This window comes from Venturia canescens, chromosome 8 (genome assembly GCF_019457755.1).
Source record: "Venturia canescens isolate UGA chromosome 8, ASM1945775v1, whole genome shotgun sequence".
Lineage (NCBI taxonomy): Eukaryota > Metazoa > Arthropoda > Insecta > Hymenoptera > Ichneumonidae > Venturia > Venturia canescens.
The window spans coordinates 952,484-968,361 of NC_057428.1; the positions used below are offsets into that span (position 1 = coordinate 952,484).

General features: G+C 39.5%; 3 protein-coding genes across 3 annotated transcripts; 2 read left to right on the forward strand and 1 right to left on the reverse strand.

Annotated features, from left to right (window-relative positions):
• Nucleotides 1–1,072: 1,072 nt before the first annotated feature.
• LOC122414911 (uncharacterized) lies at nt 1,073–2,195 on the reverse strand. The gene is made up of 4 exons (XM_043426579.1): nt 1,889–2,195; nt 1,458–1,782; nt 1,244–1,384; nt 1,073–1,158 (listed from the first exon to the last, which is right to left on the reverse strand). Exons 1-4 carry the CDS (start codon nt 1,890–1,892, stop codon nt 1,128–1,130), a joined length of 501 nt encoding a protein of 166 aa, XP_043282514.1. The 5' UTR covers nt 1,893–2,195; the 3' UTR covers nt 1,073–1,127.
• Nucleotides 2,196–5,978: 3,783 nt separating this feature from the next.
• LOC122414814 (uncharacterized) lies at nt 5,979–8,947 on the forward strand. The gene is made up of 2 exons (XM_043426408.1): nt 5,979–6,080; nt 6,335–8,947. Exons 1-2 carry the CDS (start codon nt 5,979–5,981, stop codon nt 8,945–8,947), a joined length of 2,715 nt encoding a protein of 904 aa, XP_043282343.1.
• Nucleotides 8,948–13,992: 5,045 nt separating this feature from the next.
• Nucleotides 13,993–15,336, forward strand: LOC122414815 (uncharacterized protein F54H12.2-like). Its single transcript, XM_043426409.1, has one exon. It carries the CDS (start codon nt 13,993–13,995, stop codon nt 15,334–15,336), a length of 1,344 nt encoding a protein of 447 aa, XP_043282344.1.
• Nucleotides 15,337–15,878: the final 542 nt, after the last annotated feature.

Consider the following 15,878-nt stretch of genomic DNA (forward strand, 5'->3'; position numbering starts at 1 on the left):
GATTACATATCATGTGTAATAATGTAGGTCATATATACGAGTTCCCTTTGATAGCTGTGTGGTAACGAACCGGCCGGGGTTTGACGTTACGAAGTGTGGGACAAATGTAGCAAACGTTCGCATAGTTAGTGAATAATATAAATAAGGCAAATCAGTTTATCAAAATAGGTCTGGAAGTTGTAAGAAAAAATGTTCGTCAACCTATAACGTCAAATTTTCTTTTTGCGATCTGAAATATTATGGTTGATAATTAATAAAACAAGAACACACGGAACTGTTAGTATATATATAATGTAAGAAACTCCAATCGAATAAATGTTTTCTAATTTATTTCTTGTGTCATCGGTATTTTTGAATATTCCCACATTTTGCTTCCTATTGAGTTTGGCTCTGCTCTTTCCGATCCTTGTTTTGACTCCATCGGTTTGCAGCGGATCGATACATAGTATTAAATGGTTGCCTAATATGTGTCCTATAATTTTCTACTATTTCTTCATGCTGATTGTGGTAACATGATTCAAGTGGTTTCCGACTATGATCATCAATCGCACATTTTATATATCAGATTCTTAAAACAGTTTCTGGTGTTGATATAAGTGTTGTTATACTTTTTCCACCTGGTCTGTCGAGTAATAAATTTTGAAACTTCTTCCAAAAAGTCTTTGGATGCTTATTTTGCTGATGATATGAAAAGTCGTATCTTGGGAATGCTGTATGCAAACACAAATTTTGATAACAAAACTTATGGAATGACATGTAAGTAGACTACATACAGGTATGGCGCCCCCCACTCCTATCCCCACTCCTTCCCCCACCACAACACCCACCCACTCCAAGCTATTTTTTCCCTCTCCACAGGTAAATAGCTTGGTGGTCAGGTGCGAGGGGGAAGGAGAGGGGATAGTGTGAGAAGTACCATACCTGTATGTTATCTACTTTTTATGTTTTTACCTTATTAATTAGGATGATGATGATGATATTGATGATATTGATGATGATGATGATAATGACGATGATGATAATGATGGTGATGATGATTATGGTAAAAGAAAAATTTTTCCGAAAACTCGTGTAGATTCAAGACTTTTTTACTTTATTTTTTTGTTTAATTTTAATTTCACAGAAATTTATTTTGCTTCGATTCGCTTCTTCTTTCTCCTGAAACAGAGAACAGAAAACAAATTTTTTAAAAATATACTTTTTTCGAATAAGATTTCCATTTTTTCAAAAAACTTATACTTACGGGTCTAATTCTTCTTCTTCATCACTCTCCAAGAGAGCCACTCTCTTGAGCTCATTTTCCAACTGCTGAATGTTCGGAGGGCGCGGAGAATCGAGATCAACGGGTATGAGCCTCCATTTTAATTTCTTCCTCGTTTCCTCCCTGAAACATTTATAAAACGCATTACTAAAAATTTTAAATTCGTAAATAATTAAAACTACAAATAAAAACTTACTGTTTTTCAGCATCCTGCATAATTTTTGATTTTTTGAAAATTATGTCTGTCCAAGCGGAAGGCTCCGATGTTCTTTTCCTGCTGGTCTTCTTCGCCTTCCTTCGTTTTGAAAGTGCTCGCGAACGAGCTGCTATTTGACGAGTTTCAAAATCAGTGGCCCCTCGCCGATAACTCGGCACAATTTTTTTCTCCGGTGTAGTCAGAAGCTCGGGGGTGACGTCGTCATAAATTAAATATACCCGTCTTTCTCCATCCGTCACCTCTACCCAAATATCTGGTATTGGCCAGGGATCGGATGGAGAGACATAATCCTCATATCGAAGCGCTGGAAAAAAAAAACTTGATTAAAAATCACGTCACTTATTTTCCGCACTTACACATACACAAACACTATACAAATTCGCGAGTTCTGTTTTAATTTTTTCACTTACGCATTGTGTCTCACGTTTTCAACTCGATTTGATCACTTCAAACACTGGACTGTTAATGAGGTAAAAATTATCCGAATGAAAGGGCTGAACACCTGCCCCCACTCCATTCCAATGCTGAATCTGCAGTTTGATGTCTTAATATGTTCCCAGGATGGTACCGAAACTAGAGTGCTTGCCGCTATCTTTTTTTTACTCGCGTTTTTATTTGATGAGATTTATTCGAAGAGATTTATTTGTTCGTATAATGATTTTTTAAAGAGTTTTATGTTTATAGTTATAACGTAATTTATTATTGAACGCTTATTGATTAAACCTAACTACTACAAATTATTTTCCGAAAAATTTAATGTGATTTTTCCTCGTAGACTGTTACGAGATGACAAATTTCAAAACGGAATAGTGTAGTGATTTCGGAAATCACTGCTTCCATCGAATTTCGTACGAAATCAGGGTATTGTTCACCCATTTTTTGCCGAGTTTCTTCCATTATTTTTCCCAAGTAGTCTTCTGTCTCAAGGATTCGCATTACATCCTGCTGCCCGCCGCTTGCAATGTGGAGATCATGGGTGGTGGAGATTATGATGGTCACACACATATTTACTGCTGCACTCTCACGCTCAAGTTTTTGTACATGAGCGTCGATGCACTTGCTGACTTCTTTCAACTTCCTGAAGGTCGATCCCTGTAGGATAATATTGCACTGTCGAACTCCGGTGGGAACCTCTCCAATTGCTGGCATACTAGTGTTGCTGAAGCAGACTGCTGATTGTTGAAAGCAGGAGGTAAAAACAGTGCAATGCGATCCATGAACGATTTTTGTTCCAAGCATTCTTTCAGCGTCCCAGCGTGGCCCTCCAAAATAATGCGAAATTCGATCGTAGTCCGATTTAAAACTTTGCCATCCCTCGATATTGAGAGTTACTCCGATGAAAGAATTTGTCAATAATTTGATGGTTGGCGTAAGAATTCCGGTTTTAGGAGAAAGCTCAAAACCCGATGCAATTATTTTTCCGAATGAATTATTCATTCCGTAAACAACTCCCATCACGAGTTGAGATGACGATGATGAAACACCTTGCACCTCCGTCATTGTTCCGGTATACTCCATTTCTTCGATGCTTCAGGTTTATAGACACTTGAAATAATGATAGCAGATCGGAAAAAAATTCCGATTTATATATTTTCCCCCACCTCTCACCGTCTCAATCACTATATGATTGGATAAAAAAATTGTATTTTCATAATTATTTTTCGAGGTCAAACACCGCCTCCGTTTTTGTGGTAATATATACATATATCTGTTATATATACTCTCATATATTCATATATACACATTCTCATACCTACTCACATGCTCGCACCTGGAGACAGAAGTCTCCTGAATTTTTTTCGAGCGCACGTGCAAAAATGCAACGTCAACGTTATTTTCCTCGAAAGAGAAAAAAATGAATACAAAAATATCGACCTGCCGGTTTACCACGTTTTTAGTGAAATATGCAGAATCTCTGTGCACACCAGGCAACTTTGATAACCGAACTTGATCCTTCACATCCGTTCTACTCCGCATTAGGCTCGATAGAATGCGCGGGAGTGTGATGGAAATTTTTTACTTTTTGTATTTCGATTTAAGTTCAAATAGTGTGAGCGGAACTCGATCAGCATTTTATCCTTATATTCACGTGATATTCTTCGGTGAATATGAACCCCTGCGAATTATTTTTTCACTCTACCCCTCTCTTTTTCCTATACCTCGTTGGTATCATATCGAGATGCAACGAGTGGAATTTTTCAATCTATTAAAATACCGAAGAACTCCTTTGAAAATCTTTCATTCGATTTCTGACGTTCAAAGAGTTCGTTCGATTAAAATGTCTCGAGTTATTCCGCGATATTTGTTGGGTGAATTGTTCAAGTTTTTGGTGCGACGTGTACCGCGTTTAGCCTCAAGATGGACGGAGGCGAAACAGAAGGAAATGATGTATCATTTACCTTCAAGTGTAGTGCTTCGAAAAATTCGTGGCGTTTTATTAGATTTATCCAAACGACATCTTATATACGGATGGAGGACGGGGTATTTTCATGCGACTCCTCTGATCGATTCAGTCGTCAGGGTGATACGTCGTCGAGGATGGGGTGATGACCCCGAGTTAGCCGGGATATTTGCCGAGAGGGGTAAGTATCAAAGAATTTCTGATAGCGAGAGTGAGTGTGGGAATACGAGTGAGTGAGAGTGTATGAAATTTGAATTTTCAAAAAATGATCGTGTGTACAGTGCGTCGATACCAGGAACTATGTAGCGAAGAGGAGCGTTACAATTTTAATGAAGAAGGACGCACTGATTCCGATGACCATGATATGGATGATAATCCGGGTGTCGAAGGTCGCCCGAAAACCGATTGTTGGATCGATACACGTGCCCCGAACGTGATAAACCCCTCGGACATCAGGATAACGGGTCCATCGTATCGTTTTGATAACGATGAAATAGGGGATGAGGCAGTTGCAGGACCTTCAGGAATCGCTAGAACATCTGGAGTTCGCCGTCTCAATTTTGAAACCAGCGAATCTAGCAGCGACAGTAGCAGCAGTAGTAGCAGTAGCGAGGAAGAAGAAGAAGAAGAAGAAGAATCTGTTCACGATAATGAAGAGACTGATGATGAATTGGCACGAATTGCGTGGGAAGACGACGACGAGGAACAAGTTTCTGACGCTTCTGAATCTTCTGAAGCAGATTCAGGTGAGAACCAAAAAAAAAATTTTTTGTAAAATACAACTATCTTGTTAATTGCGTGGTCCATTGTATAATCCGATCTATATAACGACAATTGAAAAAAAAAAAAATCCAGGGTATTTTTCCGGGGAGAATGAAAATTTACACGAGGACGCGTTTTTTCGGGAAGTCGATAGGCGTCTTTTCAATGCTGAATGGCTCCTAGAGAGATTGGAAACATCTGAAGATGATGAGACGGAGTAGAGAATTTTTTGTTAGTAATCGTAACTTTTTTTTTCCGCATGTTTTACTATTTATTTGATTTTACATGATGACGATACTAATTTCCTTGTTTTTCATTTTCAGCATACCAAATCGGTGGAGGAGGAGGAGGAGAAGAAGAAAAATGGGGAAATATTTTACCTCCTGGGCATCGTTTCCAAATCATTAGCGAGAGGGCACGCTACTTCCGTCGTTTCAAGACACGAGGACGCGAAATTGTGTTGAAACTAAAGAAACCTCCAGAAAACACGGATCAGTTTTCTTGGATTCAGGGGGCAATGCGAGATGTAATGACTCATCTCACGGAATCATGCGAACCTCACGATTACGCTGGATTGGAAATCAATTCACCAGGGTTTTCTCAAGGAGCTGCGTGGCTATCCTTTCGTCCAGTACGCGACTTCTCGCTCGATGATATTTGGAAATTGATCAACGATATTTCACAAAGCGCCCGTGAGTTTAGAATAGTTGATGACTCGTTAGAAATAAAAATGTGTATCGTTCGCGGCGTTCAGGGCGGCGGTCGTGGGGGCACTCCTCTCTCTCACGAAGAGGTAGCTAAACGCTCAATTCTACATATAGATAATCGCGATAATTTATGTTTACCTCGATCACTTGTCACTGCATATGCTTACGCTGATCGAGGAGAATTGCGTACAGGAGAATTACATAAAAATTGGCAAAAAATACGCGATTCCCGACGAGAATATCAGCGCTCTGAGGCATTAAAACTAGTGCAAAAAGCTCACATCCAAATTCCACCGCGCGGATGCGGGCTACGCGAAATAAAATTGTTTCAAAAATATTTTATTCGCGAAGGTGTTGCCATCGTAGTTTACGAATTTCTTTCGTTCGGAAAACGTACCCCCGCGTTGTTTGATGGAAGAGAAAATGTTATTTCAGAGTTCGGTCGAATAAAGCATACTTTGTTCATAATTTATTACGAGCGTTCCCGACATTTTCAACCGATTTTAAATCTAGTCGGAGCTCTCGGAAGTCGAGGATTTTGTGCATTATGCAACACCGGATATACTCGTGCGATCGAACATCGGTGCTCCAAAGAATGCTCACGCTGTAAATCAGTAGAATGTAGGGGTAATGGCGAGCCACTCACCCAGTGTAATGACTGCAATCGTTCATTTTTTGGAGTACAGTGTTTCGAGTTGCATAAAAAAGCTAGAGCTCGTAAAGTCCGAGGATGTAAAAATAAGCAAGAATCTAGCGTTTGCGAAATGTTGAAAATTTGTCGCTCTTGTTCTAGACTTATTAAAAGCTGGTGCAAAACACCTCACGAATGTGGAGTGTCGTTTTGTAAAACATGCAAACGCGTACGCCCCACATCGCATAATTGTTATATTGCTCCGTTGAAAATTAAATCATTTGAACGGAAAGAATCAACGGAACGAAAAAATTTAGTGTTGCAATTTATTTTCTATGATTTCGAAACGCAACAGCATACACGTTTACGAGGAGATAATTCTTCTCGTGTTCATGAACCAAATCTCTGTGTAGCTCAACGTGTTTGCCTCTCGTGTTTAAGCGATGAAATCATAGAAAATGAATGCGAAGTTTGTGGCCAGAGAGAATTTGTATTTCCCGACGACCCAGTAGGAAATCTTGTGAAATTGGCTATTAATTCAAAATTCGAGAAAATAATTTGCATAGCTCATAACGCTCGAGGATTTGACGGTCAATTCATACTCCGTTATCTCATTGAAGATCAAAAAACTCAAATGCCTACACTGATAATGAGAGGAACAAAAATAATTTCCATGAGAGTAGGAAAAATCTGTTTTCTCGATAGTTTGAATTATTTGCCAATGTCTCTCAGTGCGCTACCGAAAGCATTCGGATTTGATGATATTGTGACAAAAGGTACATTTCCTCATCTGTTCAACACTCCAGAAAATCAAAATTATATCGGATCGTTACCAGCTCTGCACTTTTATTCTCCTGACAAAATGTTTACTGCGGAACGTAAGCGGTTCATGGCATGGTACCAAGAAACGAGTGACTCTGGATATATTTTTAATTTTGCTGAGGAATTTTTGCGATATTGTCGCGATGATGTATCAGTGCTACGTCGAGCATGCTTAGCTTTTCGTAAATTATTTATCCAGTGCGGTAAAGTTTGCCCGTTTGCTGAAAGTTGTACAATAGCATCAGCATGTTCATTAGTATATCGCAAAAACTTCCTACCAGCGGATAAAATTGCACTATTACCCCCTGGAGGTTATCGATGGGCTGATAAACAATCTCGTAAAGCTGTTTCGTGGCTCGTATGGCTTGAGCGAGAAAAAGGTATTATTATCACACACGCTGGTCGCACACGAGAGCAGCGTTTACCCCTGGGCTTACCTCCAGTAGACGGATATTACGAGGAGAACAATATTCGTCACGTCTTGCAATTCCATGGTTGTTATTGGCATGGATGTAAACGTTGCTTTCGTATAAATAGAGACAAACGAATGCGTTGTGATGATACAATGGATCAGCGATACGAGCGTACTGTTACGATATCAGCACGAATTAAAGAGCAGGGATTTTTACTAACAGAAATATGGGAATGCGAATATGATGCTATGTTGAAAAATAATGATGAAATGGCTGAATTTGTGAAAAATCACCCTATGGTGATTTCAGAACCGCTTGAGCCGCGTGAAGCATTTTTTGGAGGAAGAACGGAAAATTTTGTAAATATGTACGAAGTAAAAGAAAGTGAAAAAATAAAATATGTAGATGTATGCTCATTATATCCATGGGTATGTAAAACTGGAAAATTTCCAATAGGTCATCCTAAAGTGTACGTCGGTGAGGAGTGTCGCGTTCTCATTGGCCAAAATAATTCTTTAGAGCGTGTTGAGGGCCTGGTCAAGTGTACCGTTTTACCCCCTCGTGATTTGTATTTTCCGGTTTTACCGTTTCGAGCTCATGGAAAATTGTTATTTGCTTTATGTAAATCATGCTGTCTGAATTTAGATACAAATGGGAATTGCGAGCATGAAAATCCAGAAGACCGTGCTTTCAACGGTACATGGGTTGTCGATGAATTGAGGAAAGCGATCTCACTAGGCTATACTGTATTACACGTAGACGAAATTTGGCAGTACGAAATTACACGCTACGACCCTCTAACTCGAAGCGGAGGTCTTTTTGCAGATTATATAAATACTTTCCTAAAAATCAAACAAGAAGCCAGCGGAGCACCAACGAATTGTGTTGGGAATCCTGAAGCGATGCAACAATACATCGACGATTATAAAAATGCAGAAGGAGTCGTGCTTGATGCAAATGCTATAGATTTCAACCCGGGTCTTCGTTCGCTTGCCAAACTCGCTCTCAATTCTTTTTGGGGAAAATTTGGACAGCGTGAAAATCAAACTAATACTTTGATTATTTCTACGCGTGTAGAGCTCATGGATTTACTAACAAGTCCAGAAATTGAAATTACAGGAATCTTACCTGTAAATCATAGAATTATGTACGTAAATTACAAAAACTCTGATGAGGCTATTCGACCATCGCTTACAGCTAATGTTGTAATTGCTGCATACACGACAGCACAGGCGCGGCTCAAACTGTATGAATATTTGGAGGGACTTGGTCGTCGCGTGTTGTATTGTGACACCGACTCGTGCATTTATGTAAGTCACGAACGAAGTGATGAATACCAGCCTCCCGTCGGACAATTTCTCGGAGATCTGACTGACGAGTTAAGTGCGTACGGAGATGGTTCATACATCACTTCGTTTGTGTCGGGTGGACCAAAATTCTATTCTTTTATTGTGCGTAAACCTGATGGTACCACTGTAGAAGTATGTAAAGTTAAAGGTATCACGTTGAACTTTCAAAATAGTCAACAAATAAATTATCAAACGATTCGCTCATTTGTGACGGGAGAAAGGAGTGCACCAATCGTTTTGAAATTCGATGCAATAAGACGTACCGAATTCCATCATGTAATTTCACGCGAAGAAACTAAGTCTTGCGCCCCAGTGAGTGTAAAACGTCAACAGGATAGAGAATATTGTACCCTACCCTACGGTTTTGTTCGAACAACGGTATGAATGTGAATTGAGTAATAAAATATTAATATAGGGTGTAAAAAAAATAAAAAAATGGGATTAGTATTATCATATTTTTATTGTTTAATTTTATAATAAGAAAAATTATGTACAGTTTTGTAATGAAAAAAATACTGCGATAACGTTTAATAAAAATGGTGAACTTTATTTTTATGTATGTTTACGGAAATAAATTGCGCCTTCCTTCTTTTTCCATCTTAGAAGATAAAGTTTTTGCGGTGACACAACGGAATTCCATATTCTCTCGAAAATGAATATTATTTTGCGTCTAGCTCTGGCGTGTAGGGTAAAGAGACCTTGTTCTACTCTACCATCCACAGGGCTTCATTTTGCATCGTGGGTAAAAAGGCCTTACTCCATTACACCTGACACTTCGCATTCTTTCGAAGGCTGGACATTATCTCGCGGCTAGCTATTTTACACCTCAGGTTTAAAGACCTGGCTTCGCTACAGTTGTTATCTTGAATTCTTCCGAAGGACGGATATTATTTCTTAGCATGTCTGAATAATGAATTCTTCAGAAGATTGTCTGTTATTTCCTTATTATTTTTATGCTGAGAAGAAAAAGGTAAAAGGCGATCTCTCACACTCCAAAAAGGTAATGAAGACTATGAGATTTTTCAAAAAAATAGCTAGTATAAATAATAATGAACGAAGAGTAATAATTATTGTTTATTAACATAATTCTGATTGTTATTCCAAAAGTTAATAGAAAAAAAAATCAGGTTGCTTTTTAAGAAAGTCATTCAGATTAACATTTTTTATTCTTGTTTTTATGAACGTGAACGAATATAAATATAAAGCATTCGATTTTGACAATCATTTCTCATTATGGATCCGCGGTGGAAACATCCATGGACCTCCATAATTTGCGGGCCTACTGGTTGTGGCAAAACTTTTTTCGTAAAAAAATTTTTCAAATACATTCACGAAATGGCTGACGTTCGTTTCGATCGAATACTTTTTTATTACTCTGAATGGCAACCTGGTTATTCAGAGTATGGTAATAAAATCGAATTTCGCGAGGGATTACCGCAATCTGGTGACTATTCAGCAGATCAGAGTCCTAAACTTATTGTGATCGATGATTTAATGCGTGAGGCCTCAAATAATAGCATTGTAGATTTATTCACAAAGGGGAGTCATCATAAAAATCTGAGCGTCATTTTCATAACTCAAAACATATTTCATCAAGGACGCGGACAGAGAGATATTTCTTTAAACACGAATTATATCGTTATTTTTAAAAATCCTCGAGACCGCGCCCAAATACAACATCTTGCCAGGCAGGTTTATCCAGAAAATCCTCGTTTTTTGCAAGAAGTATATTTTGATGCTACGTCTGCCCCTCATGGCTATTTATTACTCGATCTCAAACAATCGACACCCGATAATTGCCGATTTCGCGCATGCGTATTTCCTGATGACCAATATAATTACGTTTATTTACCAAAAAAAGAAATAAAAACGCGCGACACATCTCGCGATGTTCCAGTAATGCGTTTGTAATGGCAGCGCGAGGAAGTCTCGGTAAAAAACATGTTATAATTTTACGAGCACTTTGCTACTTTACACAAAATCAACTACGTCAGATTTTACGAATAATCGAACCAGCATTAATCCGGATAATCTGTGAATGTGCGCTCAATGTATTGCTCGGTAATGTGAACCTCAAAACTAGTGAAAGACGTCGGCTGCGAAAATATGCAGTATTGATTCGCCGCTTAGCTGAAAAACGAGGAAATTGGAAAACTAAAAGACGTTTCATCATCAATCGCTGTACTGCTTTTCTCAAGCTTCTCCTTGTTCCGGTATTGAAATATTTTGAGCATGGAACACGCGAGGAAAATGGTTCTCATTCCACATGATAATCTACATCGTCTTGGAGAAAAACAACAGAAATCCACTGACGAAACGCTTTCTCCTCCTCTAACAACATCTCTGAGCAGTGTTCAAACGAGGGGAACTCCTCTTTCTCGTTTGGACTCCGAAATGGCTGAAATTTTGAATTCTACATCGTATGCTAGTGATAGAGATAAATCGACAGCATATCTACAGATTTTACATAGATATCTGAATCTCACTTCACATTCAAAGTACGATGAGAAAAATAAATTGAATACTTCCGCAAAAACGGATGAAACTTCGGAAAAACATGAAATGGCTGCGGATGAAGATCATGATACATCGGAACAATCAGCTGAGATGAGATCGCGATTAAACGACACTCTTATTATCGACAGTGTTCCAAAAAAATTTCACCCAAAGGCTAAAATGTTATTGCGCAATCTTCATAGAAATACCTCACCCTCAAAAAGAATGAGTTGGGATGCGAACGGCGTGGTATCTATAGGTGGTACCAGAATTCCTAATTCCAATATTGTTGATCTCATCAATGATGCGATGCGTGCTAGAAAACGAGTTAAACCGACGGGTCGTGCTCATTTCGCTGAACATCTCCGAAAGATACAGATGCCTCGAGAATTTATTGGTAACCCTGAGGTACTTCAAGAGCCTACAATCATCGAAGCATCAACGCCCCGCAAACGCGTCATCTCCCCAGAGATTGCTGATATAACTTCAGATACAAGTAGTAGTGAGTACGAGGAGACGGACGCAACTGGGTTTCAACAAGGACGTGGCCGCTCGAGTAAAAAACGAATTATTTGGAGATCGTTAAAACTATGAAACGATTCAAATCGATCTATTATAATCCCTCCCACCCTGCATCCTTTTCTAACGCTGAAAATTTGAAAAACGTAAAAGGTATTGACAAAAATAAAGTCGAGCCGTGGTTAGAGACTCAAGACGCTTATACCAGACATCGGCTCATCCGACGTCGATTTCCTCGACGTACGTATAATGTGAATAATATTGATGATGTATGGGAAGCTGATCTGGCGGACCTCCGTTCTATCGCGACATACAACGATGGCTACAAATATATTTTAGTTGTAATCGATGTGTTGAGTAAATTTGCCTGGATCGAGCCGCTGCGTGATAAAACATGCGGAAGTGTGTCTCAGGGGTTTGCACGGGTACTTTCACGCTCAAATCCTAGATTTCCCCTTCTTTTACAAACAGATCGCGGACGAGAATTCACGGGATCTCCATTCCAACATTTTTTAGCACAAAAAAAAATTAATTTCCGTACAGCGCGTAATCCCGATATCAAAGCATCGATTGCTGAACGATTCAATCGCACACTTAAAAATCGAATGTGGCGATACTTTACATACACGCGAAACAAGCGTTATATCGATGTTTTGCAAAAATTCGCACATGCGTACAATCAGTCGCGTCACTCTGGCACACGAATGCGACCTTCTGAAGTGACTTTAGAAAATGCTAGCCTAGCTCGTGAAAATCTCGCGCACCGATATAATTCTTCGAGAAAAAAATTAAATATTGAATTGCCTAAATACAGTGTAGGAGACTTGGTGCGTATCAGTAGTGCAAAAGCCGCGTTCGCGAAAGGTTACGAAAGTGGATGGACTCGAGAGATATTCAAAATACAGCGAATATCAAGGAACCGTCATCCAGTCGTATATATTTTACACGATTTAAACAACGAGCCCATTGACGGAATCTTTTACTCGCAAGAATTATCTCGCGTTCGTTCGGAATAACGAAATTCTAAAATTGCTGACTCTGCAAAATGAATTTTAGAGACAAAGAATTTTTCTTCGTCGTACTGCCTAGTAACAGCAGTACACGATATTTTCCTAGCAATGCCCCTACAAAATTCAACACTAAGTTACCACGCCATCTTCACCTAGATGGCGTGTGGGGAGTAGCTGTCAAAGAAATAAGTTATCCAATGAGTTTCTATCACGTTCCGCGAACTCCGCATACTGTAACTTTTGAACACGGTGATTATGATAAATCTGGTCGCAGTGATCATAGTAAACGTTTAGAAGAAACGGATATTATTCCGAGCGGCGTGTATCGTACTATCAACACTTTGCTTGATACGATAAATAATTTACCTTGTATAATGGAACATTTAGAATTTACCCAAGAACATAATGGATACGTTAAAGTTTCGCGAAAATGTGATGAGCCGAGGTACCACGGGTTTCGTATGTCTCCTTCGATTGCAAAAATGTTAGGATTCGGTGAAGTTACTGAGGAGGGAAAAGGTATCAGTTTTAAACATCCGTATAAAGGTTATCGCCCTGCGTCTCTAGCTCGTGCAATCCCGCATAGTCTGTTCGTATACTCAGATATTTGCGAATCCTATATAATTGGAGACGTCCAAGCACCATTATTATCAAAAGTTTCCATAGAAGTCGAAGATGAATATGTTTATGGAGCGAACAGAACTGTACACTTCCCTTCTCCACGATACATCCCTCTTATACGTCATGAAATCCACACGATCGAAATCGATATAAGAGACGAATTTGGACAACCAATTCCATTCGAGGAGGGGACGTTGACCGTGACGCTACATTTTAAGCGCTTACAATAAATAACTGATGGAACATTACTTCGACGACGAGGATGCTCTGCTGGAATATGGGCGTCGCGGCTATGGTGGAATCAGTCACGTCTATGTCGGTGCCCCAAACCAACGAGGAAACGGAATCGGAAGTTTTTTGGGAGGACTCTTTCGTCGTGTATTACCGCTTCTACGAAAAGGAGCTGCTGCGATCGGTAAAGAAGCTATTCGCACAGGTGCCAATATCGCATCTGATGTCGTCAGAAATAATATGAATTTGAAGGAATCATTTCATACCAGACTACGCGAATCTGGTAATAATTTAAAACGGAAAGCTGAGGAAAAAATAGATAAATTAATGACGGGCGCGGGCTATAAAATGAGGAAAACAGCGTCATCTGGTCATTCTCTCAGTGGCCGTGGAACGAGACGAACCGCTCAGAAAAAGAAGAAAAGTGCTAAAACGAAAAAGAAAACTAAGAAGAAACCGACTAACAAACGGAGGAAAACGACGAAAAAAAGGAGAAATTATCGTAGCGTAGCTGATATATTTGCATAAGAGATCGTTCGGAATACAGCGAACATGGCTTTCTTACATACACACTCACGCGAATGTTTAAAATCTGAGCTCGAACTTTTTTCGCTACCACCTACGCAAACTACGATCGAGGGATCAAATTGGGTGCACTATAAGCCTATTTCCTCTCTAACAGATGATTCTCCGATAGAATTCGTCGTTCCCGGACAAGGTGATGAGTACATCGATCTCGCTCATACCATGTTAAGTCTTCGTGTGCAAATAAAAACTCCATCTACCTCTTTGCAAGCTGAAGGATCGAAAAATGCGCCCGAGGAATTACCAGAAATTGCCCCTGTAAACAATTTACTACACTCCATGTTTAATCAAGTGGATGTGTATTTAAATCAAAAACTCGTTTCACCACCGAATAACGCTTATGCATACCGTGCTTACATAGAAACATTGTTAAATTATGGGCCTGCGGCCAAAAAATCTCACTTGACTTCCGTTTTATGGAGTGATGATACTCCAGGGAAAATGGATGATACGAGTTTTAAAAATAATATCGGGTTGCGAGAAAGAGCAAAACTACTATCAGCTGGAAAAACAGTCGATTTAATTGGACATTTACATTGTGATATTTTCAATCAAGAACGTTTCCTTTTAAATGGTGTAGAAATGCGTCTGCGACTTGTGAGAGCAAGAGACTCGTTTTGTCTAATGAGCTCTCAACCGGATATTTCATGTGGCTTGAATATAAGCGAAGCTACATTATTAGTAAGACGAACAAAAATTGCACCAGGAGTTTTACTCTCTCATGCTCGTGCATTGGCAAAAACAACAGCAAAATACCCTCTTACACGCGTTGAAGTTAAAGCCATTTCGCTACATGGAGGAGTGCATGGAGAAACGATTGACAACATCGTGCTTGGGCAACTTCCAAAACGAATCATAATCGGATTTGTCGATAATCGAGCATATAATGGAAACGTTCAAATGAATCCGTTCAATTTTCAAAACTATAAAATCAATTACCTCTCATTATATGTGGATGGGGCGCAAGTACCTTCTCGACCTCTGCAACCTGATTTCACCCAAAATAATCTTTACATTGATGCCTATCATACATTATTTTCTGGTACAGGAATACATTTTTTGAACGAGGGTAACTCAATCAATCGAGAAAATTATCCAAAGGGTTATTGTCTCTTCGCATTTGACTTGACACCTGATCTTTCCGCGAATACCAGTTCGCATTGGAATTTAGTGAAACATGGAAGTGTGAGAATCGAGGTACGATTTGCCGAGGCACTCGCTTCTACTGTAAATTGTATAGTATATGCAGAATATGATAATGTTCTGGAGATCGATGCCTCGCGTCAAGTAATTGCTGACTTCAGCGGTTGAACTTCAAGAAAAAGCAGGTGTCAGATTACTCTGCATTCGTCGTTCGTCTTTTCGACGGAGAATTGGATTTTGGAGAGAAAACAAGTCAGTTCATCGCGCGCCGCTGTTCAGTACGGACGTAAAAAATGGAAATAATCATCGACATTCAGGGAATGCGTGATAGAGAGCATCGTTTTTTACCGAAAGAAGTTGCCGTCGTTGCTCTAAATCAACCTTTCACCATGCATTGGATTGTTTCTCCTCCATACGCATTCCACGAACTCCCCAGCATAATACGTCACGAGAATCAAATTTTGACTCTTCATCACCATGGATTGGAATGGTACGAGGGCGATGTCTCCTGTAAACAACTTTATGCTAATTTGCGTGAAATAGCACGGCATGCAAAAACTATTTGGACGCGCGGTCACGAAAAAGCCGATTTATTGAGCCATGTAATTACGCGAGAAATCAACGATCTCGAAAAACCGGAATGGGGATGCCCAGGATTCAAAAAATTATCCACGTCACGCAGTAGATGTCTACGACATAGTTTGGGTGCT